This window comes from Ilyonectria robusta (assembly GCF_021365365.1).
Source record: "Ilyonectria robusta strain PMI_751 chromosome Unknown BGZ61scaffold_3, whole genome shotgun sequence".
Lineage (NCBI taxonomy): Eukaryota > Fungi > Ascomycota > Sordariomycetes > Hypocreales > Nectriaceae > Ilyonectria > Ilyonectria robusta.
The window spans coordinates 1,284,828-1,312,037 of record NW_025764437.1 but is presented as its reverse complement, the minus strand read 5'-3'; the positions used below and the strand labels follow the sequence as shown (position 1 = coordinate 1,312,037).

The window sequence follows — 27,210 nt, the reverse complement described above, 5'->3', positions numbered from 1 at the left end:
TCGCCGTCATGACTGCTGCACGTTATGAAGCACGCATGCGTTTACGTCAACCACACACGATTCTCCGTGTCCCCATAAGAATCCCATTTCTCCATCCGCTGATTCTCCATTATGCGATTCTCCCTCCATGTTCCATGCTCAGTCCAGCACCAGCACCAGCCTAGAAGCCATTGTAAATTAGGGGACGAAGAGGCGGTAAGAGGATATGACCAGTCGGACTCGGCCAAAGTCGGAGTAGGCGCCGTTTGGCACTCTCATCTTTCGTTGTTCCGCCCCCATGCCTGCCCTGCCATGCCATGCCATGCGCCTGGGGCTATTTTCTTTTTTCTTTTCTTTTTTCTTCGCCTTTTCCCACCCATCCTAGGCCATTTTTGCATTTCCCGCAAGGGGCGGGGGATAGGCACATTCTGGCGTGCCCGTGGCCTCAAGAGGCAAGACGCAGCGGTGGTTTTGCTTTTTGGTCGGATCAGAGCCTGGGAAAAAGACGTGATTTATTTTCTAGGTACCCTCCCAGTTCATGCCTGCATCGACCTTTCTGGGGGGTGGCCTGCCGTTGACATAACCATCATGGGGCCAAAGGCCCAGGACCAAGGGCCCAAGATGCATCCTTCAACATGCCACACCAACAGAGTACGGCCACCCAATGCATGTGACGCATGCATCTGCGGCGGCTGATACGCGATCCCTCGCCTCTTACAGGCTGTTGAAAGAATCCCATCAATGCCCATCGAGCAAAAGGCTCCCATTGTCCCATCCTGTCCTCTTCCCGGCCCCGGCCTGTCATCCTCCCTACCTGGTGCCACAACGTGTAATCCCGTCTGGCCCTTGCTCGATAGCCGGGCGTCAATCGAGCGTGGAATCATCTCGGCGTCGTCGAGCCGGAACGCGGGATGCCATGGACCGGAGGTTTCGGGGGTGGGAGTACCGGGCTGCAGTTGCAAGTAGTTGCCGTTCGATCCCAGCAATGCAATCCTGCATATATGTGCCTGGCCCAACAATCCGATGCCGCGGGATGAATGGACAGTTGGGGTGTGATGGTCAATGTAACTCGCATATAGGCCGCACATGGGCGGCCATCCAACTGCATAGGCCGAGCCTCAGCCCCAAAAGCACTTATCAGCCTATTCCAACAACATCCGAATACGTCGGCCACCAACCAACAACACGATATGTGAGGCGTGAGACGGTTAGATGACAGCAGAGGCCGGTCGCAGCAGCTCCGCGACCCTACCCGGTGTCGATGCACACATGAAATTGGGCCGGGCATGGGTGCTGTAGATTGCCTTGCCTTGCCTTGCGTCGCCTCGTGCGCCAAAACGAACGCTTGCCGGTCCCTGAAAGTAGAAACATGATACATCACAACTTGTGAGTTGCCACTCGACGCCTCTCGTCCAAGCGTCGTCCCTCAGCGTACCATTCCTCACCAACCCTCTAAACCCCAAGCTACAATCCCTCGGCCGCCATCGCGAAATAGAGCCTAGGCCAACGCCCCCCTCCCTCAGTTAAGTTGAGCAACGACGCCTAGTCAAGGGCCAGGCCCGTTTTACCCCACGGAGTAATGTCGCTCGCGCTGCCCATGATCGTCCGCCCTAGGCCCCTAGCGATGGCCATCTTGTTAGCTCCCCGGAACACGCAGGCATGGGCCAAAAACTCTGGATCATCAGATTCCGAGACGCCATGTCCTCCATCCTGCTACACCCGGTCAAGGACCCTTTCTTTTTCTTCACTTTCGTCATTCTCATCAATCAAAGTCACCGGGCCCCCTGACAAAGATTAGCAGGGCTCAGTTGTCTTGATCCCTGGTTACATACAGAGAGAAGGCTGCCTCTCCGGGTTTCCCGTCCCGGCTTCTGTCACGCCTCCAGGGATTCCGTAGCTGGTCCATCCTAGCAATGGTCTCTCACTCTCCCATCCCGTTGAAGGTCCAAACCAACACACGGACACACACAGACACACACACGCACTTAAGCACCGAACGAAAATCCAAATATTTTCCGCCGCCCCAGGTCCGATGGGCCAGGTGGGCCAGGACCACACTCCAGCGGGCTCCTGTCACTCGCCCCAACACCAACACCAACACGGGTCGACATTCGTCGGAACACGCCCGGGTGTGGTGCCGGAGCGGCGGCGGCCGGGACCTCCGCTGGCACGAGCTTCCCAGCCACAGCCTCGGAGCTTTAAAGCTCGACGACGACACCGCGTCCAAGAGCGTATGTAGGCGACGGATGTTGCAGAAGATGACGATGATTCCAAGGCTTCCTTCCTTCTGTGGCATCTTCTGGCCTCAAGTTAGAGCTCGAGCAAGGATGGGGCCTGGAAGAGCATCGTGCTTCAACCCCAGTATCGTCCATCCATCCACTATCCTTCGTCATCCTGCGAGGCCCCAGGCCTAGACTCCAGAGAACAAGTCGTTTTGTGATGAGTCGGAATCAAACGTCCCACGGCATCTCATCTCATCGATTGTCAGTGCCAGTGTCGCCATTGGTGACACCGCTGCAGTCAGGGATTATCTTCAACGCAAATGCAGAATCGTGTCCCGTAGCCCCTTGGCATCCCCTTCCTCTAGCCCCAGCCCGTCGACTTTGTCCTCTGTGACGTATATAGTACCGCCCTTGGAAAACGACAGCTTTGTCCACCCCACCGCGTCCCGACGAAAGGGGGTGTGAGGACTGCCGAAGACTGCTGAAGATAATGAAACTAAAAAGAAAGAAAGCAAGCCCCAAAAAGCACATGTCGTAATTCACTATTCCACGGCGTCGCCGCCTGCTACGTCCTGCTGCAACGTCCGGACCTCCAGTCCTCCACGACTGTTTCATCACCGACGATCTCGATCTCTATTCGTCTCTAGTCGTCGCTTGTTGTCGCTTGTCAGACGAGATGGAGCCGGACGGATTCGTTGCTGACCAGCCTCGGCCGGCCGATGCCACTATCCCATCGTCACGGGCGGGTGTCACATTCCGCCATGTCCATCCCGTCGCATCGCCCCGTTGCCGCCCACTTTGGCTTTACAGCGTAGTAGTTTTTTGCTTTTCTTTTTTGCTTGGGGAAACACGCATCCTTTTGCTTTTTCCCCCACCCGTCTTCTTCATGCCATTGCCCTCGCTTCTGCTAGCCTGCCTCATCTTGGCAGAGGCCTGCAGCCGGTCGAGCCCATCGATGATCAGTCGACGGCGAGGCCCAAATAACCGCCGCCACGCCGCCGCATGCGTTGGGAGTGTGTTACACACCTCGGGTCGGTTGGACGCTCGGCATGCGTTTCTGAAGCGGGAGGGTGTCCAGCGCGCAGAGCAACGCGGAAGAAAAAGAAAACATGGCGCGGGACGAGCAGGATGCAGAAAGACGCCAGCCCCGACAAGACGACTTGTCGCTTCTTCAGGAAAGTGGACTCATCAGCCGTTGCAGTCCAGGCTTCAAAGAAGCAAAAAACGGCCTTGGGCGACGCCATCTCCACTCACTTGCCCTGAGTCACTCCCTCTTGCGGCCAAGTGCCGGGCATTGTCGCGATGCTGCGGATGCACCGATGCGCAGATACGCAGATTGAACATGCACAGTCGTCCTTCCTGCCTGCTTCCCATGACCAACCCTGCCCCGCGATTTGTCGACTATTATCGACTACTCGGGAGTACCATGTTTTCTTTCGGCTCGAGACCGGCGCGGCTTGGCAGCATGTCACCTCATTCTCCAGACCAATGTCTTTTTTATTTAGGGTTTTTTTTTCTTCGGTCCTTTCTTTTTGCTTCCGTGGGGGCATTGTCTCCATATCTTCTGTTCTCGTCGTCTTGCATCGCCTTTAGCGTTGGCGTTGGCGCTGTTGCCTCGCCCTCTTCCTCGTGGCTTTTCAAACGTGTCGTCCATGTTCTCCCACGTTCTGCCCCTGCGTCTCCGCGTTGCCGTCCTCGTGCGCTCCACGTGTCGTTCACATCGTAAGCACCCCGGGTATGACCTTGACTATTGCTGCTTGTTGCTTGTTGCTCCTTATTAGTCCGAAAACGTACATCCCGCTATGTCTATGTGCATTGTTCTTTTGTTGCCAGCTCCCCGATCTGGCCTCCATGTCATAGCGCATAACTTAGCCGAAAGGCACACCTCAACTCCCGCTACTTACACGCGGATGCCTCGTTTTATCCATTGTATCTATCCACCGCCCATTACTAACTAGAGTCGCTACACAAGTACCTGAATGGGCCTATGCGTATCTGTACCTCCGTATCCATTACAGTTAGTTGTACAGACTAATAGACTCTGCATCTCCCAATTTGGCCGACGGCAGAAACGGTGTCATTCCTCTTTTCCCGCCCCATTTCAGCATCAGCGGCGTCTGATACCCACAAACCATTGCCAACCACTACGCGACACTAAGGCAAGACGCGAGACATAGTCACTTCTGCACCGTACCTTACATACGCAGCACCCTCGGAGACGCCCGCGGTCTCTTGCAGCGTGGTACGAGTCCTCCACGGCGCTGCTCGCCGCTGCATTCCGCTGCTGGTCAACTCCATCCGGCGCCGCATCCACACACACACAAAGTCGCGTAAATGTTACCGTGGCTTGAATGGGTTCATTTCTCATTAGCAACCATCCACCTGTTATTATGTACACGCCAAGGGTTCTCAGAGGTTCGCCAATTTCAACTCGTAATCTCACAAATCCACGTCCCTCGTTTCCCGTGCAACTCCGCGGAAGCACCTTCAAAGACCCATCCTCGCTATTTCCCTTCACTCGTTTCCAACCATGAAAAGGCAAAGTCTCCGCCAGCTGCCTTTTATCGGCCAACGCGGATCACACCAGCAGCCATCAGCTTCTGGATCTTGGACCGCACCTGGGGGTTTCTCATATGCTCCTGGAGAGCAGCGGGATCAGATTGAGCCTGCTGCAGAATTGACTGCATCACGGGGTCTTGCATAACACTCATGATCTACGTGAGGAGGCAACGTTAGTAAGAATGTTCTTGTCATTACGTTGGAGACTGTGGTAAAACTCACCTCGGGGTCGTTCATCAATCGCTCCCGAGTCTGCTCCTCCGTCTCGTTGTCACGGGCGGAGTACATGGCTGAGAAAGCCTTCTGCTGCTGTGTCTCAATCTCCCGGGCGTTGGCGCCGTTGTGGTGCTCTTGGTCAACCTCCTGTGCCTCGGTGCAGGCATCCACGCAGTCCGAGTACTTGCGCATGCCGAAGTAAGCTTGAGCCTTGCGGATGTACGCTCGGATGAAGGAAGGATCCTGCTTGATAGCGGCGTTGCAGTCATCCACCGCGCTGGGGAACTCGAAGAGCTTGACAAAGGCCGCGGCTCGGTTGCTGTAGCCTCGGGGATCCTTAGGGGCTCGCTTGATCATCTCCGAGTACGCCGCAACGGCGCCGGGGAAGTCCATCTCCTTGAACTTCTTGTTTCCCTCCTCACGGGCCTCCTCAGCCTTGGCAGGGTCGACGTAAGCCGTGCGCGCAGCCTCAGTCTTAGCTCGCTCGGCAGCGCGGAGCTTGTTAAGGACCTCGGGTGTGCGGTGTTCCGTCAGTGACTTGTTGTAGTTTTCCACGGCCAGGGCCAGATCTCCCTTGCGCTCGTAGGCAGTTCCGATACGGGCGTAGCTCTTTGCGATGACCTTGAAGTCAGCGTAGATCTCGCGACCCTCCTCGATAGCCTGGGTGCATGACTCGATACACTTGTCAAAGTCTCCCTTCTCAAAGTAGGCGGCGCCCAGGTTGTTCAGGTAGGTGATGTCCTTGTACAGTTCCCACGCCTTGGCGTAGTGCGCAATAGCGTCGTCAAAGTTGCGCTTCTTGTAGTTCTCGGTTCCCAGCGCCTTCTCCTTGTCGGCGGCCTCCTTGGCCTTCTTCTTCTCAAGAGCTTCCTCATCTACCTCCTCTTCCACCTCCTCCACAACCCGGGGTTCAGGAGCGGGGGCCCTCTGAGTCGGCTCGGGCCTCTTAGGCTCGGAGGGGGCATCGGGCATCGGCGAGTCCTGGGGAGCGTTCGGGTCGCTCTCCCTAAGCTCCATATCCACGCCCATCAACACACCCATCACCGTCAACATCCGTGGGTCGGAGAAGAGCATCTCGCCGTCTTGAGGGTTGTTCTTCACAGCCTGGAGCTTCGCCATGAAAGCGGGGTCGCCGAGGAACGAGCTGGTCTTGGGGTTCGAAGCGAGCTTCTGGATCAGGTTGGGATCGTTGAACATCTGGCCGAGGCCGCCCATGGGGTCAGCTCCGTTGCCGGGAACGCCGCCTTATGTGATCTGTCAGTAATCAAAGCTCTCTGCAGAATCGGTCGAGGAACACAAACCACCAACTTCGGCCTCCATGGCTTTCTGGACCGAGGCCAGGCCGTTCTTAAGCTGAGCGTTGTTGGCATCGAGCTTCAGACCCTCCTCGTACGCATCATTGGCCCCGAGCAGGTCACCCTTTCCGTGCAGGGCAGCACCTTTTCGCCCCCAGCCCTTGGCCCAGTCGGGCTTAATCTGTGTCGTTTGCTCAGCATCATGAAGAGCATTTGTCCAGTCCTTCTTGGAGGCGTAGGCTGCAGATCGGTTGCTGAAGAGGATGTGGTTCTCGGGTTGTAGGGCAATGGCCTGGGTGAACTTGTCGCTACGCAGCTGTTAGCTTTCTCCTTCGCAGTCCATCCTGGAGGTGTCCCGCCTAAACATACACAGCCTCGTCGAAGTTCTTCTCGGCAATAGCCTTGTTGCCCAGAGCCTTGAGCTCGTCTGCGGAAGACATGACGTAAGTCGCTTGTGGAGTTTCGAACGGGTCGGTAGCTGCAGAATCAGTCTCGTCGAGGGCGAAAGCGTGCGGTTTGTTCAGAGTTCAGTGTCTCCGGATTGTGAGGAGATCAGTCGCCGCCTTAGGAATTGCGTGGTGGGGAAAGAAAAGGGCCAGAGCTGATTTCTAGCTCATTCGATGGTCGACCCCGCAGCGACCTGGTAATTGGCCCGCGTTGGTCTGTGCACCACCAGCTTCACGAGGCTGAAAGTGAGAAGCTTCCAGTATGATCCGGATGCGTCGTCACATCGTCTAGGGTAGGAGTAGCTGAATTATGGTTGGAGCATGGTTTATCACCTGATGTGTTTGTGCAATAGGACCCAGTAATCGGTTTCAAAACCACGGGGAATATGCATCCAAGAGCAAACAAGTGGCATGTGGCTTTTTTTCATTGTGGGGGATGGTGGTGTTTATTCGGAGTCGTAGTTGGGGTCACCTCAAAACTATGACAATAGTTACCTTGATTGTGACAGTGAACAACCCCCAGAAAATTTTACTAGCTCTATGACAGAATCACAACGTCACTCATGACAATTTATTGATTCATACAATTTGAATTTGAGAGTAAGCAATACGGAACTTAATTCACGACACCTCAGGTGCATCCTAAATCAGACAGCCAAGCAGGCGGGCATCCTAAAGGTAACGAGCACCGACAGCGGGCCAGGTTTAATACATTATTAATTCGAGTTCAATTTCGCTAATCTATTCTATGCAACGCGTTAAAGACCAAAAGACTGTCCCTTGACAGCCACCGTGGACTCGGCAACAATATCAGTAGCCGACTTTCCAATCATAAACTTGTAGTCTCCCTCCTTGACAACCCACTTTTGTGAAGCAACGTCGAAGAAGGAGAAATCGCGGGCGCTGACAGGAATGCCAACGGTGGCGGTCTCTCCAGGCTTGACAGTCACCTTGCTAAAAGCGGCAAGCTGCTTAATAGGGTTTTCCTCAGCAGTCTCGACGCTGCCAACGTACACCTGCACAGCGACGGCACCGACGACGCTGCCAGTGTTGGCAACTTTGACACTGACGGCGAACTTGTCGCTAGACTCCTTGACCTCGAGGTCGGAGAAGCCAAAAGTGGTGTAAGACAGGCCGAATCCGAAGGGGAAGTTGACCTTATCAGCGGACAGGCGATCAAAGTGTCGGTAACCGATAAAGACGCCCTCCTCATAAGTAACCTTGAGCTTGCCGTTGACGTACTCGCCGGGGAAGTTACCGTGGGCGGGGCAGTCTTCAAGCTTCTTGGGGAATGTGCAAGAGAGATGACCCTCAGGAGTCTGAGCTCCAGTCAGGACGTCGGCGATGGCATTACCGCACTCCTGGCCGGCGAACCAGGACTGGATGAGACCCTGAACCTCGCCCAACCAGGGCATGGCAACGGCCACACCGGTAGAGTTAACAACGATGGTCTTGGGGTTAACAGCGGCAACAGCAGCGATAAGTCGGTCCTGGCTGCCGTCCTTGGGCAGGTTGAAGCTTCGCTGGTCCTCACCCTCAGTCTCCCAGAAAGGCTCGTGGCCGGTAAAGATGACGGCAATATCAGCGGCCTTGGCCACCTCAACGGCCTCAGCGAGAAGATCCTTATCGTGCTCGACCTCCGACATGTGTCCGATTCGGAGACCAACTCGTCCTGCAAGGATACCAAGATCCTCCTCCTCGCTCGCATTCTTAGGAGCGGGTGGAGAGGTGAAGATCAGCATCTTGTACTGCTTTCCTGCCACAAGAGGAACCTTGATCTCGGGAGCGGGAGCGCCACCGAAAAGGAAGCCCATAGCGTCGCCACAGTTCTCAGTCTGCTCGTAGATAATCTTGTCATCAATGACCAATTTGCTGGGTCCGAGACCAGAGCAGGTGAAGTAGTAGGTGGCGGTTTCCTTAGGGGTGAAAGTGCCCTCCAGCGACACGTTCTTGTTGCTGAAGCCAAAGCTGCTAAGGACGTTGACATCGGAGTCGGGGTGTCCGTGCTGGGTCTCATAGGGCTCAGAAGAGCCGGGCTCGTAAAGCTTATAGGTGTATCCTGGCTTGCCATCGAGACCGACGACATTGTCACCGGGGATAGGAGGGAGAGTACGGAAGGTATGGGCTCCTGTTCGCTTATTAGCCGATGACTCGATAATGAAATGCTGCAATTGAAGTAGACTAACCCTTAGCATATGAGAACTCGACACTGTCGCCAAGGGCAGTGTGCATGGCGTCCCAAGGGGTAACCTTATAATGAGCGTTGAGTGAAGCGCTGCCACCTCCGTGGGCAAGACCAATCTTGGCGTGTCCAAGCAGAGCAATCTTCTTGCCCTTGACCTTGTCCTTGGACAGAGGTAGAACTTGGTCCTCGTTCTTCAAAAGAACAATACCCTTGGAGCCCGCCTCGCGGATAAGAGCCCGGTGCTCGGGCTTGTCAATAGCCTGCTCAGCGGGGATGGTGGCATCCTCGAAGCACTTGAGGCGCTCGAGGAACTTGAGAACTTGAGTAGCTCGCTCATCAATAGTCTTCTCGGTAATCTTTCCCGCCTTGATAGCAGCAATAACATCCTCGTACTTCCTCCAACGAGTAGGGCCGGGCATCTCAAGATCTAGACCGGCATCCAGGGACTCCGCAGTGGAGTTCACACCACCCCAGTCGCTCATAACCAGACCGTCCCATCCCCATTCTCCACGGAGGACCTGCTTCAGGGTGAAGGGGTGAGAGTCAGCATGGTGGCCGTTGACCATGTTGTAGGCAGTCATAACAGCCCAGGGCTTGGCCTCCTTGACGGCAATCTCGAAGGGACGGAGGTAGAGCTCTCGAAGAGTCCGTTCGTCGACAGTCTCATCGACAGTCAGACGGTCAGTCTCCTGCTCGTTGACAGCGAAATGCTTAACAGTGGCAGCGACGCCTTCTTCCTGGAGTCCCTCGACGACGCGAGTTGCCATCTTGCCGGTCAGGAGAGGGTCCTCGGAGAAGGACTCGAAGTTGCGACCACCCAGGGGATGACGGTGGAGGCACATGGTAGGGGCGAGAAGGCAGCGAGCACCCTTGGAGTGAACCTCCTCAGCTAGGGCACCACCAATTCGCTTGGCCAGGTTAATATCGAAGGTAGAGGCCATAGCACTGGCAGCGGGGAAGCAAGCAGCCGTGGTGCCACCAGTGAAGGCGGCTCCTCGAGCACCGTTAGGTCCATCTGAGAGCTTGACTGCCGGAACACCCTTGGAGGGGATAGGAATGGTCTCCCAAAGATCCTTGCCTGCGAGGAGAGTGATCTGAAAAGGATGTTAGCGTAGAACAACATGAGTATGAGGCGAGGGAGTAAGAGAACCTACCTTCTCCTCAAGGGTGAGGGTGGAAAGAATGGCTTTAATGTCGATGGAAGACATCTTGACGGCAGTTACACTATGGAACCGAAAGAGCCAGAAGGAGGATAAGGAGATGGGAGATCATCCTGTCAAAACCGGGAAGAAGGACGCTTTTATGTCCCCGAGTCCAACATCGTGGACCGCCTCCCGGCCGACGGCTCGTCCGACTGGGCAATGCCAACCGCGATTCACCCGGCCTAGACGACATCGAAGGCCATCCCATGCCCACTTTTTGCGGAGGCCGGGTGAAAGCGAGTACATGCGGCTTCGCGTGGTTCGCCTGTAAATGTGGAGGTACCTCCGGGGAAGCCTGGACTTAGACTGGAGCATCTGGGGATGGATGGTGTTGGTGTTGCATTCACCCGATGTTGAACAGCGCTTTTGCCGGGGATCAAGCGCGAGTTGCCTGACAATACCCGGCATTGAAGCGGTGTTCTCCCGGTGATTCCACGGTCTTTCTCCATGAAGCAGTTTGTAACGGCGTTTCTCCACCCCCACAGATCCAGATCCAAGCATGTCGCTGGGCTCTGTGACGGCGGCCGGGCTCCTCCTCCGGGCTGCAACCGGCTGTTCGGGGCGACTTGTACCGATTCCGGGGATTTGGCAGATGCAGGTCCCGATTAGCGACGGTCCCCCCGACAGAAGATGGTGGTAGTGATAGTTCTAGAAGAGCTAGATTTATTAATTAGAAGCGAGTGATGGAAACATTACAGGGCGGTATACCACCTCAAACGAAGAAATATATAAGCTTATCAGGGAAAGCCAGCCATGCGCTGAAACCATGACCTGAGACAACACCCTGGCCCTTCCAACGCTCCAACGGGAATGAGGGTTAGAGGGCCCCTCCTGATGGGTGATCATCCAGCGGCCACACGGGTCCTCACTCACTACGGGGGTGGCGTCATGCATGCGCCGTACGTTGACAGATTGGCCGACTTTGAAGATGTCGATTTTTGGTGGTGAATAGAGACCGTCAACAATCGCGTGGCTTTTTCTCCCCTCGTATTTACACGGCCCTTGACATAAACTTTTGTCAACGAGACGCGCGTGCCACCGCCATGACAAAGTCAGGATCCCGGTATCTTCCGAGGATTATGCGCACCGCTGCAAACAGCCGCGGCCAGCTGTGACGCAACAACGTTTCGTTCTGGTGTCCACAGTTCAACCCTGACGGCTCACCTGCAAAGGCTGCAATCGTGTCCTCAATCCGCCATGAGAACTCCCACAACGTCGCATCGATAGGGATTCAGTCAGCTTCAAGATGAGCGCCTTGGATGAGGAGCCCCGAGGTGCGTGTGCCGAACCATCCACCTCAATCCCCTATCCCGTCTCCTTTCGCTGACCCGAGGTGGGCTGTTCCAGGAGAGTCGTGGACGTCCATTCCCACGCATCTAATCCTCGCCGAGCTTCAGCGACGAAAAGCGGATGGCGAGAAGCCGCAGTGCGGTTCAAGAACCAAGGGAACCTACGATACGTCGGCGCACGTGTTCGCCTTGGTTCTCATCCTCGTGCTGAGCACCCTAGGTACGTTGCTGTTCCGCAAATGCCCCCGGCGCACGGCGGCACATGCTAATGGACATGGAAGCTTGCGGATTCCCCTTGATATCACGTCGCACTACGACCGGCCGCCGGCAAAGGACCATCATCTTTTACTGCCAGCATGTCGGCACCGGCGTGCTCATCGCAACGGCTTTCGTCCACCTCCTCCCCACCGCATTCGAGTCGATGACCGATCCATGTCTGCCGTACTTTTTCAACGAGGGCTACCCGCCTTTCCCTGGCTTCATAGCCATGACCGCTGCCATCATTGTTGTTGGTGTCGAGTCGTACCTGACGGCCCGAGGAGCAGGACACTCCCACGCGCACAACCATTCATCGTGGGACGAGCACGACGAGTCCGATAGCGATGCGACCCTGCAAGAGACGATCGGGTTGGCGGAGCGGAGGGCTGGGTCAAGGCCACCCGACATTTGTTTGGATGATATTGAGACTCAGGGACTGGTTGCGGGCGTGTCGCCGCTTCCATCATCTACACCAAGGGCAGGAGAGACGACGAAGCTGACAGAGGACTTCAATGATGAAGATTCGGACCTTGACCTGGACGTGGATGAGCTTGACCCGGGCTCCTCTCACAACTCGCAGCGCCGTGCGTATGCGTCCCTCAAGCCAGAAGACATGCCCCGGACACCCATGACACCCATATCGCCTGGGATGCCCAAGACTCCCGAGGAGAACAAGCGAATGATGCTGCAGTGCCTCCTACTTGAGGCCGGGATTCTCTTCCACAGTGTGTTTATTGGCATGGCCGTTTCCGTCGCCACTGGACCGGCCTTTGTAGTATTCTTGGTTGCTATTGGCTTCCATCAAACCTTTGAGGGTCTGGCCCTGGGTAGTCGAATCTCGGCAATCCAATTCCCTCGCAAATCGATTCGTCCCTGGTGTATGGTCATGGCCTACGGCCTCACCACACCTATTGGACAAGCCATTGGACTGGTCGTGCATCGATTGTACGATCCCCAAAGCATGGGGGGACTTTTGGTCGTTGGCTTCATGAACGCCATCTCCGCAGGCCTGTTGCTCTACGCCGGTCTGGTCCAGCTGCTGGCGGAGGACTTTTTGACGGAGAAGAGTTACAAGGTGCTGAAGGGCAAGAAAAGGTTACAAGCATATCTCAGCGTGGTCGCTGGCTCGATACTGATGGCTTTGGTCGGCGCTTTTGCTTAAGAAATTATGGCAAGCCCATATAAATCTGTAAATCGCATGTGTTGTTACATGTCATGGGTGGCGTTGGCAAGATTGGGTCTGGATTCAACAGCAGGTTGGGTTGTCAATTCTGGTGTCGGCGATTCATGGGAAACAACTGGAGATAGCTTCTGGGCCATTATGGCTGTCAGTGTATCAACAAGTGTCACCTAGACTAAGTCTGGTCTGGTCTGATTTGTCTCCCCAAGCTTGGATGGTAAAAAAGAGCCGGTATTGAAAGCGATTCACTTATATAACATGTATCTACATCCTTGCGGCACAGTGAGAACTAAGTAGGTAGCTAATTGGCATGATATGATGCAATGCAACGGCCCCACGAGCTCCCGAACACCCTCGGATGGCGGGTCAATTAGCGTCCGTCTTCTGGGTCTGCTCGGAGCCTTTTGGCCTGCAAAGTCCGCCAGAGTCCGGGCTGTTGCATGCTCTGGACTCTGCGTGCCAATCACCGAGCCGCTTTTAATCAGCCAGAGACCATGAGAGACCCTGGTCCCTCGTCCCACACCAGCTCCAGGCGTGTGAAGGGCCCAGCTTGAAGCCAAGCTAAGCCTGTGTGAGACTGGAGAGTTACATGACGAGCTCCGGGGAGCTGCGAATCGAACCATCGCCTGTTGTTACAGTGGCTGTTGGTGTCTGCCCCTCCCTGCCGATATATCTGGTCCGCCTCATTCGCTTTCCTTCTTTTCTTTTCCTCTTCTTCCGCTGTTGCCATGTCTCGCATACGCATCGTGATTTTCTTCGCCATACAAGCCATCATCGCAGCTTTGTTCTTGAACCGTTCGCCGTACGTCATGACGTCGACAGCCCCAACCAAGCAGTGGGCCGATGGGCCCATGAAGCTTGTCATCACACCTCAGTACCAGACCAAGAAGGTGAGTTCTCATGATGCCACGATTCCGTCTTTTGCAATGGAGATACAAATATGTGTACCGAATGTGGACTTATCGAGATGGCCCTATTTCACAGACCGACCTCTTCACGACCGGTGCAACCCACATGTGTCTTCTGCACAACGCCATCATCCGCGGCTTCAACACCATCTACCTCCAGGCCCCGCACATTCAAGACGCCGACAAGGCCGCCTTCATTGGATACTCGCAGACATGGTTCCGCTTCGTCAAGTCGCACCACGACGATGAGGAGGATAATTTGTTCCCCAAGGTCCAGGATCTACTGGGTGATGATCCTGTCTGGACCGCAACTCACGAGGAGCATGGTACGCTATTATTCCCACACGTTGCTTTTACAAGCGTGACAACTAACATTGTGTCATTTTCACAGAATCCTTCCTCACTGGCCTTGCTGAATTCAACACCTACCTCGATACCCTCGACTCGCCTACTTCTCTCGACTCCGTGAAGCTCATCAGCATCATGGACTCTTTCAAGGACAACTTTGAGAACCACTTCCACAGCGAGATTGCCACCATCGCCGCATTCGCCGACCACCCCAAGGCGCCTAAAGTTGATACCCCTGAGGCAGCTGTCGCTTCCGAGACTTTCAAGACCTGGGGCAAGAAGACGGTCACCAAGGCCGGTATGCTTGACGTCGTACCCTTTTTCCTGCTGAACCTCGATCACACTGCTGAGGACGGCCTCTGGGCCAACTGGCCGCCCATGCCTGCCCCCGTGAAATGGGGCATGACAAACATTGCTGGGTCGTGGTACGGCGCCTGGTGGAAGTTTTCCAGCTGCGATGCTCAAGGACAGCCACAGGAGTTATATGCATTGCGGAATATTTGAGGCCAATGCTTAGTGTGAACCGGTCAGCGCAAGGGAGGCTATTGGAATTTTTATCATCCGCATGTAATTTTTGGGAGATTATACCGGGTTGTATCTTAGTCCATAATTTTGGATTCGGGAATGGGCGTAATGACATCACGAGCACGCAGAAGCAGTCAAATATGGATTTACTCTCCCTAGTTTTGGGAAATATACCGTGACTTCCCTGTTCATTTTAGCTGCTAGCCATTGATTTCAAGTACATCGTCTTTGAAGTTGAGGTTCTGTTGACTGCCGCACATGTGTCATAAACAATTGGTTTATCAAAGAATCACGTCCAAATAAACACGCAAGCTAATGCAACTACAGCGAAAGGTGAACAATAGAGAATCAGTGAGAAATTCTTGGACGAGTGTGCTTGGGTCCATTGTGGCTCTTTGTTCAGATGTTCATGTACTGTTTTCCGTCTGAAAAAATTGGGTTTTGCCCTTAAGCTCGCATATATGAGCTCTAAAAGCTCAGCCACGCTGCCTAGTAAAAGTTAACCGCTGATTTCATTATCTATTCCGTGGTATCGACTGAATCGACTGAGGTGCCTCCATAGCGCATCATCCATCAATATCCCCTGGACCCAGCACAGCCGGTCATCACCATGGGTTGTATGCATTCCATGCCCAAGCGCTCCGATTTCGATTCCGATTATGATCGCGATTCTCTATATCACGAAATCCACCCTCTCAGTACTCCGTCACGCCGGCAGCGAAAAGACGTCATGATGGGAGGAGGGGCACAAATGCCGTTACCGCCAGCACATCATGCCCGTGGCTTCGCCGCGGATTTCCACCCATTCGAGGACTCTAGACCTTCTATTCGCCGCAATATGGCTTCGAAAATCAATGAGTCACTACGTTCAGGCCCTTATCCGAGAGTTGGTAGGGTTGCGGTGCCAACTATGTAAGCTTACCTACAGTGAATATCCTACGATGAAATCTTCTAACTATCAATAGCATTGTAACCAGACCAAGTGCCAATGGCAACACGAATCATCTTATTCGTCCCTTTTAAAATAGGGAGGTTATGACATCCTCAGGGCTGATCCCTCAAAGTTGGAGGCACCTATGCCGGCCTAGTATCAACACACCGTCGCACACCTTCTATAAGCGGTGGAACCACCATGGATATGGACGATGGGCGGAATAAATTGGTCTTCTTAATCATTCAGTCACCAGCTCGGAGGTCGGAGGGGAGCTGCTAAACCCTAGATCTAGAGAGAAAGAGTCGTCTGAAATGAATGGTCGAATAGTGAACCCAATATTCTCTCTTCCTTTTGTCACCAAGTATACCAAGCCTCAGGCGGAATTTTAAGTCACTCGAGAACATACCAACTGTGATTTACTTGTTGCTCAATCTGTGGATCACGATTCAATGAACCGCAAGGTTCTACAAAAGACCTGGGCACGACCAATAACATCAGCCTACACGCACTTACCACATCACTTCCACTTTTAACAAACTCTTTCTACTATTCAAGTCGCCTGCCATGGGCTGCACGCCAAGCAAGGAAGTAACACGGGATCCAGCGGCGATTCAAGAGGGGTCAAGTTATAGCAACGCGTCCTGTCCACAAAAGCATGCCGCTGAAAGAAAGATTTCCCAGGGATTGGGATGGAAATGGCGAAAAGAAGAACAAGAAGAAGAATAAAGAGAAGAAGCAACTAGCCTTCGACGTCTAAGAGCATAACCACTAAATGGGGAGCAAGAAACTGCCAAACAGGAGAAAGCAAAGTCAACCGGCAGTCAACACACTTCCGTAAAGGGATTGAATCTCGATCTAAACTGAAATGGATAGTGACTGCTCTTTGGTGGAAGTGGGTGTCAAAGGCAAAGCGGCAGCTCGGAAGACGGGATCATCGGCCATCACAAACATGGGCCTAGACTTGGAAGTGAATATACGTCTCTTTCAGTAGAGCAACGGACTAGAGGGTATAAAAAATCACAAGATAAAATCTGCATTTCATGTGTTGGCCTCCTTCACTCCATATTCATGTTCATGGGTGCGGAATATTGTGCCGGGTTACTACAGAGGTCTGGGCGTATGAGCGAAATGCCGCCCACTAATACCCCGCGTCACGGTGCTACGGCCGCCGACACATCACCAACCCTCCAACACAGTACAACCAAGTGCATTCACGTTCTTCCAACTACCGAAACAATGGGTTCCCCACGCCATGTTCTAGTCTTAGGCGGTAACGGCAGGATCAGCCGGGCCCTCACTGAGATTCTGCTCAAGAAGTCGTGGTCAGTGACGAGCGTTATCCGGACAGAAGAACAGGTCAAGGATCTAGAGGCTTTTGGCTCGGGACTGCCCGGAAAGCTGAACGTCTTGGTCCGGGATCTAGAGAAAGTCGACAGTCAAGAAAAGGCCGCTGCAATAATTCATGAAACCAACCCCGATTCGGTGGTTTGGAGTGCCGGTAAGACGGTTGACGTGTCACTGGGGAACCGCTACCAAGCAGAATATAGGTGCCGGAGCGACAGGTGATCAAGACAGAGTACATGGCACTGTAACATTTTCGGCCGATCTCAGCTAATGATAGGCTAGGTCTTCCGTATTGACCGCGATGCGGCAGTGTACTTCATCCAGGCTGCCGTTGCGACACCCACCGTCACTCACTTCCTCATCGTGAGCTACCTCGGCGCCCGCCGGGCCAACGCTCCATGGTGGACCGACGAGGACTGGGCAGGCTGGAACAAAATCAACTCGACCTTTTTGGCACGCTACTACGAGGCCAAGGTGGCTGCGGACGAGGCGCTTATTACAGAAGCGAAGAAGCGCGACAACTTCACTGCCGTGTCAGTCCGGCCTGGGGGTTTGACGGACAAAGACGCTGGAGGTGTGATGATGGGCCAAACAGAAAAGGCACGAGGCATGACGAGCCGAGCAACAACGGCCCAGGTGACGGCGCTTCTTCTCGAGGCGGAGCATGTGAAGAGTCGGTGGTTGGATGTGCTAGATGGTGATGAGGATGCTGGAGCGGCCGTGGAGAGATGCGTCCGTGAAGGAACTGAATGCGCTGAGGGCGAGACTGTTTACTCTGGATAAGTCTTATTTGAAAGTAGTGGCAGCTTTGGGTTGCCGTCGACGACTTCAACAAACCATGGTAGTGTCATATTTTGAATGACAAACCGCCGTGACAGCGCTGAATTGGAAAGTGCATTTCTGTATTTAATACAAGAGGGTGCTCCTGTTCCTGGAGGTCTCCAATTCTATATACTCACAACCGCTTCTGGTACCTAGCATCGTGGCAGCCTACTATAAGCAGTCAGCACTAAACTCCGCGCCGAACCCCACGCTTAATATATCTACCATCATGGGCTGCTGTGAGTCGACGCCGGAACGGAGTTCCGGGGATAGTAGGCGTCCCCGACCAGTGAGCAGCCGAGGGAGCCAAAGGTACGTTTTTGGCGAAACCAGGCCTCAGCCTTTTGTCAAAGTTGTTTAAGCTCTCCTTCTGAAACTACAGTAGGCCTCGCCGCGTTTCTCACCAGTCTACCGGTAGCGGTGACTACCGAGATAGAAGTATTCCCCTTGCTCATTTGCCGGCAAGTAGACTAAGGCGTGATGAGCAAGCCATCATTCGGGAGCAGTACGGCGGGATATGGATGGGATGATGAGAAGAACGATTCACGCATAGGAGTGGCCATTTTACGCTATGCTAAGCTAAGTTACAGTGGTTCACTCTAGTTAAATGATTCAATGACACACGAGTTATGAATGTGATTCGTGTTTGCTGCTTAACATGATCCCGACTGACGATGTGTTATCATGTTTGCTAGCATCTAACAAAGTCAAGTATCTGGTGACTCAGAATCGGTTTCCGCATCACAGGTCTAAAAAATTGTGTCAATTTGGTCAAACAGTTCTTGTTGGCAACATGGCATCCAGCCAGTGACCGATATGCCGATGTCGTGAATCACAATAGTGTCCTGTCCAAGTCATGGTACTTTCCGCAGCACGACATTCAATCCTATCACTCGAGAGCCCATAAATTACCTACATACCATCGCAAAATTCTCTTTCTTCTTCATTAAAAACGACCTTTGCTCATTCTCCGCAATATGGGATGTTGCAAGTCTACTCCCCGAGTCCCGGGACAGCATGAGAACGGCTTCCAGGATATGGGGCCTCGGCCTCACAGCGAATCCCCACCACCGTACGAGAGCTATTACCCTTACCGTGTCTGCATTTTAGGCTGACCTTTGAGATTAGAGTATCCGGACACCACAGCCCCCAAAACGTCCAACTTGCCCAGGGATCAACCCCTCCTATGATAGCCGATCCGAACACCGGGAGCGGGCCTCCTATCGTTTTTGAGCCGCCCGAAGTTCGTACCGAGGCGAACCCGATTACACCAGCATCTAGCGGGGGTATTGATGAGCACATGCAAGAGCCTCCTGCGACTCATGGGGGGTTGATGGCAGAGACCAGGGAGGAACCCAGGGTCATCTCCAACAAGCAGGGTCCGTCCGGCTCGAGTTCCAGTTCGAGCTCAACCTCCAACTCAAGCAACGCTAACAACAGGGGCAAAGTCTATGAATGACGAAGCCCTTTGTTGGCTGGGAGGAGTTGTCTTTGGGCAGCGAGAAGTGAGTGACTGTGGGAGAGTGCGCACACAGCAGAGGGACATTTGTGGCTAGGTCCACCGAAAGCAAACAATGAATGATGAGGTTGGCACATGGAGTTACACAAGTGGTTCAAAACGTATACAGCCGCCATGCTGTGCAACATGACGATTCGGCTGGGACATGATCGCTTCGAATCACTGCCGTGTACATGGATATCTAGACTTGGCAACTGCGCTTCTGAAACCAAATGCAATCCTACACTCCTGCGCACCCTAATGATAAATATTCCGCCTCACGATCCCTGCAGGACGTAACCAGTGTTTGCAGGCCGCGCAGGGGTCAACTCTCAAGGAGCCAAGCCGCAAAAGTACGAATGAAACGGCTTTGCCAAGGTGAAAAGCACAATTTTAGATTATTCGGGCGACTGATCTTGAGGTTGTTGTCTCTGTTCGCAATCGGTGGGGTAGTGGCGTCGAAGTATTGCTGTGTGTTGGATTGGAGGCGTCGGCTTAAAGAAAAAAAACATACGATAAACTTGCTCAAGTGCCAAGACCCCAGACCAGACAGAGGAATGGCGCATGTTAGACTGCTCTGGTGATCAAGTGGCTTGCTCTTAGCTGAGGGTTTAACTCACCTTTCTGTGGTTGATCGTGGCCGTCCGGGTATGAGGCTTCATGAGTGGCAACAGTGGCAACGGAGGGCCAAAGTTTCCGAGAGCAATTTTGTGTTTGCCTGGGATGCCTCAGTGAGTAAATATACGTGTTGGTGGAACACGGGAATTGGTTTCGGAATTGCGTTGTTGTGATGGTATGACGGTCGGACGGTGCGATGGAACCCTCACGGAGACTCTCCCAATTGTGCTCGCTCAACCGAGTGGGCAACGCGGAATTTAATAAGAGGAGGACCACGCAAGACCAGGCAGCCCTGTCCAAAGAGGCTAAAATTCGCGGAAACTGTCATCTCGATCTACCTTATCGGGTCGTGACGACCAAGTTCTTCTGCCAAGCTTCACCTAGACCGCACCCCAGCCTCACCCGTGTGAACTGCCCATGAGCGACTGGTCCATTAGTTTCCAAAACCCAAGATACACAGGGCCCCAGGCCAATCAGGTATTCTTCGCAGTGGATCGACCGCTAGGATGCTCTGGCACAAGGGTTCTTTCAGCAGCCAGGGTCGAGCAGCTGGCAGCCCATACAAAACTTGCTCAAACCGACGCAGTTGGGCCATCTCGACAACGAAAACGGGCGTCAACGCTCGCCGGCTTGCGCCCATTTTCGCTACTGTCTCTCCACCGAACTCCACGGTTCGTCTGCCATGCACGGGGATTACTCGTTGCAACCATGTCGGCGTCGCGAGTTTGAGGCACTTGACAGCTATTGCCCATGCAGGCAGCCAACACGGCATGCGGCGGGCCTGTTGATCCTTCAGGGTAGAAATAGTCGAGGGCCGCCTCTACCTTTTTTCCCTTACCTTTATAGAAGCAGTGCTCTCCGGGTCTTTTTTTTTTAAAAAACCCAGGGATTTTCGACTATAAAATCCCTTGCATCGCACCAACTGCTGCTTCACCTTCACATCAACAGAAACTCACTGCTCCAACACATCCTCAACCAACCAACCACCAACCAAACATCAACTGAACCAAACAAAAGCTTCACAATGGAATCCATGGATATGTCTACTACGGCCACTATGGTGATGACCGGTACCGCGACTATGGATATGTCATCCGCCACCAGCACTGCTGCCGCCATGAGCATGGGCGGCTCTGGTTCCAGCTGTGTGATCTCTGTATGTGCACCCCCAAGCCCTCGAGCTTTGTGACTGAGTTGGGTTGAGTACTGACTGTGTCTTTTCTCTCACAGATGCTTTGGAACTGGAACACCATCGATTCCTGTTTCATCTCCCGCTCTTGGCACATCACCTCCAAGGGCATGTTCGCCGGATCTTGCATCGGCGTCCTCCTCCTTGTCATGTCCCTCGAAGCCCTCCGCCGCGCCGTCAAGGAATTCGACAGCTACATCATCCGCCAGCACATCGCCAAGTTCGAGGGATCTTCTCCTGCGGTTAGCAACAATGGAACTGGCTCTGATGGCGGCAAGGCCACCGACGGCGCTACCGCCTGCGCCGTTGGCATCCCTCCCTTCCGCCCCAACGTCGGTCAGCAGGCGATCCGCGCGCTTCTGCACATGATGCAGTTCGCTGTGGCTTACTTTGTCATGTTGCTCGCCATGTACTACAACGGATACATCATTATCTGCATCTTCCTCGGCGCGTACCTGGGATCCTTTGTGTTCCACTGGGAGACCCTGGGCGGAAGCCAGCAGACGAGTGCTACCAAGGAAGCCACCGTCTGCTGCGGTTAAAAGAGTGTGGCTCTGGAGAAATACTCTCTGGCATGGGTGGTCAGCGGCAGTGGTGGTGACGGTGTTGGTGTTACGTTTCATCGGCATGTGAGGAGCGGCGGCTGGGAGACAAACTCTCATCTAGTCAACTAGTTGGCTGCTGTCGTACCTGAGGCGCTGGCCATCATCCAGAGTTGGCAAGATGTCGCACGAGTTGAACTTGGTCAGTTGGAGATGAACAGAGGCATAACTGGGAGGCGGCTGGCATGGGCTATCGCATCTAATGACACGTGTGTTGCGCAGGAGCATGTCCAGTCAAACTACTCAGTTAGCCCGTAATAAGATACCCTCTTCGTACTCCTCGTGTGATACCGTTGCCCGGTGAATGAATGCGGTGGTCATAATGCATGCCTCTTCTGATTATCGGGTACTCAGATTGGGTATATGGCGTTGGATTGGGTCAAATCTCGGCTTTCATGGATTGCGTCTAGGGTAAGTCAAGGAGACAAGGAGACAAGGAGACAAGGAGGTTAATAAAGGTGGATGGGGATGGGGATGGTGGGATGGTGGGGTGAAGCGCCCCTGCGATTGGGCGGATCAATGGTACCTGGAGCAAAAGCCAGGCTGGGGCGACGGCTGCGGGCTGACAAATTAACCGTAATGTACCTGGATCCGCGGAGCTCATTGCTGTGAATGCTTAGGGTATGCTTGGCGATCATAGCATGGTCCCTCCTGCGGTCGGCTTCCCTCCTGCGACTCAACCTTAATTGCTCGGCAATTCGTTAGGCCAACTGACTGCGCGACGACAGCATCAGATCCCAATCTCGATCCCGCATCACCAATCATCACCAAGCAACACCAAGCACCTCCCCCAGGCTGGGCATCGAGCCGCCATGTTCCGCCACCTCATGTCCGCCAAGGTGCGCTCCAACGCCGGCTGCTGGACCTGTCGGCTGCGGCGCAAGAAGTGCGACGAGAAACGCCCTGTTTGCGACGGCTGCAGCGCCCTCGAGATCACCTGCCACAATGACGAGGCCAAGCCCGACTGGATGGACGGCGGCCCCAAGCAGAAGGCCATGGCCGAGAAGATCAAGGCCCAGGTCAAGAAGCAGGCGTCGCAGCGCCGCGATCGCAAGTACATGGAGATGCTCGAGTCGGGCACCCGCGACGTCAACCTCGACGGGCCCGGAGAAAATGGAACCGCCGAGCGCACAAGCGAATACTCAAACGAACGGACCAGTCTGGGCCACGAGTATCACGACACCGTCATCTCCAACTCCGATACCGACCCGCCGTCCAGCCAAGACCCTGGCTCTACGCCCGCCTCCAGCAACACAAGCGGTGCTTCCCCCCCCGAGGTTGCGTGGCATAGCCAGTTCCTCGTGCGCCCCGAGGACACGACCAACCCTATCGGTGTCAACACTGAGGTGCACTTCATCATGATCTATCTCGACTACGTCTTCCCTCACCTGTTCCCCTTCTACCGCCCCCCAATGCTAGCCGGTGGTCGCGGCTGGGTCCTCGATGTCCTGCAGAGCAACAAGTCCGTTTGGCACACGGCCATCTCACTCGCCTCCTACTTCTTCAGCATCGTCCTGGCCAACGGAAACAAGGATCACGAGGAATGCACCAACCGCATGGTGCACCAGCTGCAGTCCCAGCTCGAGATGGGCTTGCGCGAGCTTCAGCGGGAGATGAGCGCCCTCAACACTGCTGGAAGTCTTGCAGGCCCGAAAGAAAAGCTGCAAGTCCTCCAGGCCATTCTTCAAATGCTCATCTTCGAGGTGTCAACTAGCAACAAGGAGCACTGGCGGATGCACCTAGACGCCGCCATCGCCATGTTTTTGCAAATCATCCCCTCCCCCGAGATGTGGACCGATATTCTGCAGAGTCTCTACAGTCTTAACTGGCCTCCGCCTGAAATGGGCATCAGCCGGCCATTCAGTACGAGCCAAGCCGCCCTGCGTTTCTTCACTGCAAATATTATCTACGTTGATGTTATGGCCAGCATCACCCTCGAGCAGGCCCCACGGCTGCAAAAGTACCAGGATCCAGTTATTCCCGGATGCAAACTGGCAAAAGAACGAATAAGTGTTCAATCGGCTGGACCCCTTTTCATGGAGGAGTTCACTGGACTCCAAAATTGGGTGGTTCAGATCATTGGTGATATTGCCGCGTTGGATGCTTGGAAGAAGGACCAGAAGCGAGCGGGCTCACTATCCACAACGGAGCTGGTCCAGCGTGGAAAGATCATGGAGGATGCTATCAAGGCGGGCCTCGAGGCCATGGAGAGCGAGTTCCGGATGAGGGTGCCTGCTAACAACCCCGTCTATGCCGTCCTTGGAAACAATGTGCATCCATCACAACCCGGCATTACGGACCAGTCCCCGCCATTACTCATAAATAACGTCATCTGGCTCCAAGCTGCAATGACCTACCTTTATGTCGTCATCTCAGGATGGCAGCCTTCATGCCCCGAGATCAGAAACTCTGTCTCTCAAATGACGGCCCTCTTGACCGAGCTGCCCCAGGACACGGGTCTAAGGACCCTGGCCTGGCCGTTCTGCATTGCTGGCTGCCTTTCCCCTCCAGAGGATGAGTGCACGTACCGTGCCATGGTCCGGCGGATGGGATCAGTGAGTGTGTTTGGAACGGTCAAGGCAGCAATGGAGATCATGGAAGCAGTTTGGGCTCAAAGGAGTCAGATTGACGAGAGTTGGGACGTGGCCAAGTGCATGCGGATTTTGGGACATGGAGTTTTGCTGATTTGATACCCTGGGATACGCCCCCCATTCCTACACTGGCGAGCGGATCATGGGGTGTGATTGACGGCAATTATATGTCTGATTTAGGCGTGATTATGAGACACGGTTGGACTGGATGACAGCAATACTTTGAAAGCTTTGGCGTAACGAATGACTGATTTTAGGGGTAACTGGTTCGGTAGTAACTTGAAAGTTGTCATTTCGCATCAAGGATGGGAAATGATATTATCAAAACTCCTCGTATTTTTTTCTCATGTTTTTCTAATTATGAAAACCAATCTAGCCAGTAGACATTACCCATGGTTGTGAAACCCAAACCGAGACCCAGACATAACCCCAAAAATCTTCAACGTTCATTACATTCCCGTGCAGACCAAGCTGCCCAATTTCATTTTCGTGATGCTCCTCCACCAAACAAAGTGTGTCTCTTTTCGAGAATATCAAGATCCCACCATCCTTCGAGGGCTTGCATAATGGTTCTCCGCTTAGACCTGACCCTCTCTAGGAGCGGACTGCGAGGTCCGTCTGAGAAGGCCGGCGAGGGTGGAGGGAGTAGCAGTGGAGGGACAGGCGGCAGAGGCGGTATTTCTTCCACCGGCCTCGCCACCTCCCTCATGCGCACCCTCTTCTCGCGGATAGGTGCCGTGGGGGGCGGGGGATACCACGGTTGGCGAGCGCTGTCCGAGTCGGAGTCGCTATCGAACCGCTTCTCACGCTGCGCCATGGCCGTCGTCCCGAGACTTCGGCTCCGGCTCCGGGCCGCGATGGGCCCGGGACCGGCGGTCGGCCCCGCCGCAATCCCACGGCCGCACCTTCAGTAGCTCTCGACGTCCTTGGGGGGAGGGGGGGCGCCCTTGGTGCGCTTCCAGAGGCAGATGGAGGTGACGGCGGAGAAGGCGAAGAGCACGCACAGGGCGATGCTCAGGCCCCAGATGGCCTTGATCTGGTAGCACGAGGCCTTGTCGGCGTCGACCCACTTGAACGTGTTGCTGCTCGAGTGGTAGACGTTGTGGAACAGAGAGTTGATGAAGTTGGCCGTGTTGCCGTTCGTGGGGAACTTGGGGCACGACAGGTAGCTGACGGGCTTGCCAACGGTGCAAGCGACGACGATGCATGCGATCAGGATCATCGAGTCAGCGCCGGTGGCAATGAGGAGAGGGAGCATGTAGTCCCAGTAGAGGATGTAACTGATGGCAATGTAGAGAGTTGCGATGCAGGACTGGAAGACGGTGTTAGTTGACGGGGTCCAGTGTTGAAGACGCCACCATGTAAGTCCCTATAAAGAGCAGAGACTCTCGGAAGAAAACAAGAAGCAAGCGGAATCAAACTTACCACAACCAGTGTGCCGATGAGGGCCGAAGGAGCGGCATAGTCGGCCATGACCATCTCGGAGATGAAGTTGGAAGTCAAGCCGATGATGGTAACGAGGGAGACGAACTGCATGGCTCGCATGGCAGTCCAGGTCACGCCTAGAGCACCGAGGGAGGGAGGAGAATGCATCTTGAGAGTCTTGGGAGTGACGATGGAAAGGCGAGGGCGCGACGAGCCGGCGGTGCGCAGCGGGAGGCGGTTGGAGTAGAAAGGGACGGAAGGGGCCGGGGAGGAAATTTTGTCAATGGTTAGGCCCGCCTAAGGAAAAGGCGAGGAGGAAGTTGTTGGTTTTTTCGTAGTGAGGAAAGTAAAGGGAAAAGGCGAAGAGAGTCGTTATGATTTTTGAATGCTGTGAAGCTGGAAATGTTGAACGTTTGCGAAGGAGATGCGACCAAAAACCCAGAGATAGAGAGAAGGGTACAAAGGAAACAAGGAAAAGAAAAAAAAAAGAAAAAGGAAAGAGATAGGAAAGGATGAGATGGAGTGTAGTGTTGTGTAGTTTGATGAAGAAGAGAAGCAGACGATTGAGGACGACTGGCGGTCCGTCTTTATACAGGATGGCTCATGGCCAAAACACACGGCGGAAGGTTGACGTCGAACCACAAGCAAGCCGCAACCACACACAAACACGGCCAGACTCAACGCGGCCTGGATGTTTCCAAATTCAGCAGCCGCCCACGACGGCCATCAATCCATGGAGCCTCCACTCGCGCAGACGACCAGCCGCGCCGTGTTTCACCGTGAAGCCCGCCCAGCAGCCGTCGCGCGCCCTCATCCGCCCGCCGCCTGGAACTTGACACAGACGGGCCCCTGCAAGTGCCTCTTCTCTCCACGCCGCCCGCCCAGGCGCGTGGAAACCGCAGGCGGCCAATGGGGCGGCCGGCCGTACGGTACTGGGAGGGTCTATTTCCCGTTTGCCGCACGGCGGATCCCGGCGGCGCCGTGTCATTGGCGCGGCGCTACACGGCAGGGATGCCGCCATGTACAACTGCGATGCCGGGGGTGGGTTTTGGATAGCCGCGCAGATGGAGACGGATGGGCGTCCTGGCGATCATCGCCCTGGACGGGCCCGTCGATTGGACCAGAGGGCTTCATGATGGCGGACGGCGGACGGGGGGGTTGGTGGTTCGGGTCAAGATTGCGGCCGGGCTGGTTTGGTTTGAGGCCCGGCCGCAGATGGGGCGAGATTGAAGGTGAGCGAGCCTGTCGTTGTTTGCTTTGCGCGAGCCCCGGCCATGTTATGGAGTGTTCTTTGTTTAGATTCCGGTGGCTTGCTTGTTGGTCGTGCAACTGCCGCTGCTTGGACCTGGCCGTGAGGATGAACGCAGCCTCTCTGTCTACATCCCAGTCATGTGCGCTCTGGCCTCTGCGCGCTGCCTACATCTGGGATCGGGGAGCAGGGTTCTTGGCACCCACGCATGGGCCGTGGCTTGTTTGGCCGTGGCCTGCATTTCGTTGAGGGTGCCGTTCGTGAACTTGGATGGCCCGCTATGTTTAGAGGACCAAAGGCCTTAACATGGTTGTATCCCTGGAAAG

General features: G+C 54.5%; 13 protein-coding genes across 13 annotated transcripts; 8 read left to right on the top strand and 5 right to left on the bottom strand.

Annotated features, from left to right (window-relative positions):
• Positions 1-62: 62 nt before the first annotated feature.
• On the top strand, positions 63-1,274 carry BGZ61DRAFT_128251 (uncharacterized protein). The gene is made up of 2 exons (XM_046237118.1): positions 63-502; positions 580-1,274. Exons 1-2 carry the CDS (start codon positions 297-299, stop codon positions 1,193-1,195), a joined length of 822 nt encoding a protein of 273 aa, XP_046109492.1. The 5' UTR covers positions 63-296; the 3' UTR covers positions 1,196-1,274.
• A 3,187-nt stretch (positions 1,275-4,461) lies between these two features.
• On the bottom strand, positions 4,462-6,851 carry BGZ61DRAFT_442969 (heat shock protein STI1). The gene is made up of 4 exons (XM_046244812.1): positions 6,641-6,851; positions 6,278-6,579; positions 4,983-6,220; positions 4,462-4,915 (listed from the first exon to the last, which is right to left on the bottom strand). Exons 1-4 carry the CDS (start codon positions 6,709-6,711, stop codon positions 4,763-4,765), a joined length of 1,764 nt encoding a protein of 587 aa, XP_046109491.1. The 5' UTR covers positions 6,712-6,851; the 3' UTR covers positions 4,462-4,762.
• Positions 6,852-7,426: 575 nt separating this feature from the next.
• On the bottom strand, positions 7,427-10,393 carry BGZ61DRAFT_503318 (family 3 glycoside hydrolase). The gene is made up of 3 exons (XM_046251765.1): positions 10,057-10,393; positions 8,904-9,996; positions 7,427-8,845 (listed from the first exon to the last, which is right to left on the bottom strand). Exons 1-3 carry the CDS (start codon positions 10,108-10,110, stop codon positions 7,476-7,478), a joined length of 2,517 nt encoding a protein of 838 aa, XP_046109490.1. The 5' UTR covers positions 10,111-10,393; the 3' UTR covers positions 7,427-7,475.
• Positions 10,394-11,036: 643 nt separating this feature from the next.
• BGZ61DRAFT_503316 (ZIP zinc transporter-domain-containing protein) lies at positions 11,037-15,035 on the top strand. The gene is made up of 8 exons (XM_046251764.1): positions 11,037-11,378; positions 11,452-11,613; positions 11,675-12,765; positions 13,058-13,062; positions 13,470-13,474; positions 13,612-13,721; positions 13,816-14,065; positions 14,131-15,035. The coding sequence occupies exons 1-8, from the start codon at positions 11,351-11,353 to the stop codon at positions 14,589-14,591; spliced, it is 2,112 nt and encodes a 703-aa protein (XP_046109489.1). The 5' UTR covers positions 11,037-11,350; the 3' UTR covers positions 14,592-15,035.
• An 82-nt stretch (positions 15,036-15,117) lies between these two features.
• On the top strand, positions 15,118-15,878 carry BGZ61DRAFT_442963 (uncharacterized protein). The gene is made up of 2 exons (XM_046244811.1): positions 15,118-15,524; positions 15,578-15,878. Exons 1-2 carry the CDS (start codon positions 15,223-15,225, stop codon positions 15,633-15,635), a joined length of 360 nt encoding a protein of 119 aa, XP_046109488.1. The 5' UTR covers positions 15,118-15,222; the 3' UTR covers positions 15,636-15,878.
• Positions 15,879-16,734: 856 nt separating this feature from the next.
• On the top strand, positions 16,735-17,854 carry BGZ61DRAFT_442961 (uncharacterized protein). The gene is made up of 3 exons (XM_046244810.1): positions 16,735-17,044; positions 17,094-17,122; positions 17,173-17,854. The coding sequence occupies exons 1-3, from the start codon at positions 16,783-16,785 to the stop codon at positions 17,671-17,673; spliced, it is 792 nt and encodes a 263-aa protein (XP_046109487.1). The 5' UTR covers positions 16,735-16,782; the 3' UTR covers positions 17,674-17,854.
• Positions 17,855-18,689: 835 nt separating this feature from the next.
• Positions 18,690-19,171, top strand: BGZ61DRAFT_473399 (uncharacterized protein; the record flags this gene model as incomplete). Its single annotated transcript, XM_046248448.1, has 2 exons — positions 18,690-18,784; positions 18,841-19,171. The coding sequence occupies 2 exons, from the start codon at positions 18,690-18,692 to the stop codon at positions 19,169-19,171; spliced, it is 426 nt and encodes a 141-aa protein (XP_046109486.1).
• Positions 19,172-20,136: 965 nt separating this feature from the next.
• Positions 20,137-20,672, bottom strand: BGZ61DRAFT_128088 (uncharacterized protein). The gene has a single exon (XM_046237116.1). It carries the CDS (start codon positions 20,598-20,600, stop codon positions 20,262-20,264), a length of 339 nt encoding a protein of 112 aa, XP_046109485.1. The 5' UTR covers positions 20,601-20,672; the 3' UTR covers positions 20,137-20,261.
• Positions 20,673-21,058: 386 nt separating this feature from the next.
• Positions 21,059-21,559, top strand: BGZ61DRAFT_343125 (Ctr copper transporter; the record flags this gene model as incomplete). Its single annotated transcript, XM_046239564.1, has 1 exon — positions 21,059-21,559. The coding sequence occupies one exon, from the start codon at positions 21,059-21,061 to the stop codon at positions 21,557-21,559; it is 501 nt and encodes a 166-aa protein (XP_046109484.1).
• Positions 21,560-22,431: 872 nt separating this feature from the next.
• Positions 22,432-24,309, top strand: BGZ61DRAFT_490580 (fungal-specific transcription factor domain-containing protein; the record flags this gene model as incomplete). The annotated part of the gene is made up of 1 exon (XM_046250344.1): positions 22,432-24,309. One exon carries the CDS (start codon positions 22,432-22,434, stop codon positions 24,307-24,309), a length of 1,878 nt encoding a protein of 625 aa, XP_046109483.1.
• Positions 24,310-24,691: 382 nt separating this feature from the next.
• BGZ61DRAFT_528002 (uncharacterized protein) lies at positions 24,692-25,027 on the bottom strand (the record flags this gene model as incomplete). The annotated part of the gene is made up of 1 exon (XM_046253191.1): positions 24,692-25,027. One exon carries the CDS (start codon positions 25,025-25,027, stop codon positions 24,692-24,694), a length of 336 nt encoding a protein of 111 aa, XP_046109482.1.
• A 90-nt stretch (positions 25,028-25,117) lies between these two features.
• On the bottom strand, positions 25,118-25,803 carry BGZ61DRAFT_528001 (uncharacterized protein; the record flags this gene model as incomplete). Its single annotated transcript, XM_046253190.1, has 2 exons — positions 25,118-25,522; positions 25,636-25,803. 2 exons carry the CDS (start codon positions 25,801-25,803, stop codon positions 25,118-25,120), a joined length of 573 nt encoding a protein of 190 aa, XP_046109481.1.
• Positions 25,804-26,227: 424 nt separating this feature from the next.
• On the top strand, positions 26,228-27,205 carry BGZ61DRAFT_128073 (uncharacterized protein). Its single transcript, XM_046237115.1, has one exon. It carries the CDS (start codon positions 26,327-26,329, stop codon positions 27,131-27,133), a length of 807 nt encoding a protein of 268 aa, XP_046109480.1. The 5' UTR covers positions 26,228-26,326; the 3' UTR covers positions 27,134-27,205.
• The last annotated feature ends 5 nt before the right edge of the window (positions 27,206-27,210 follow it).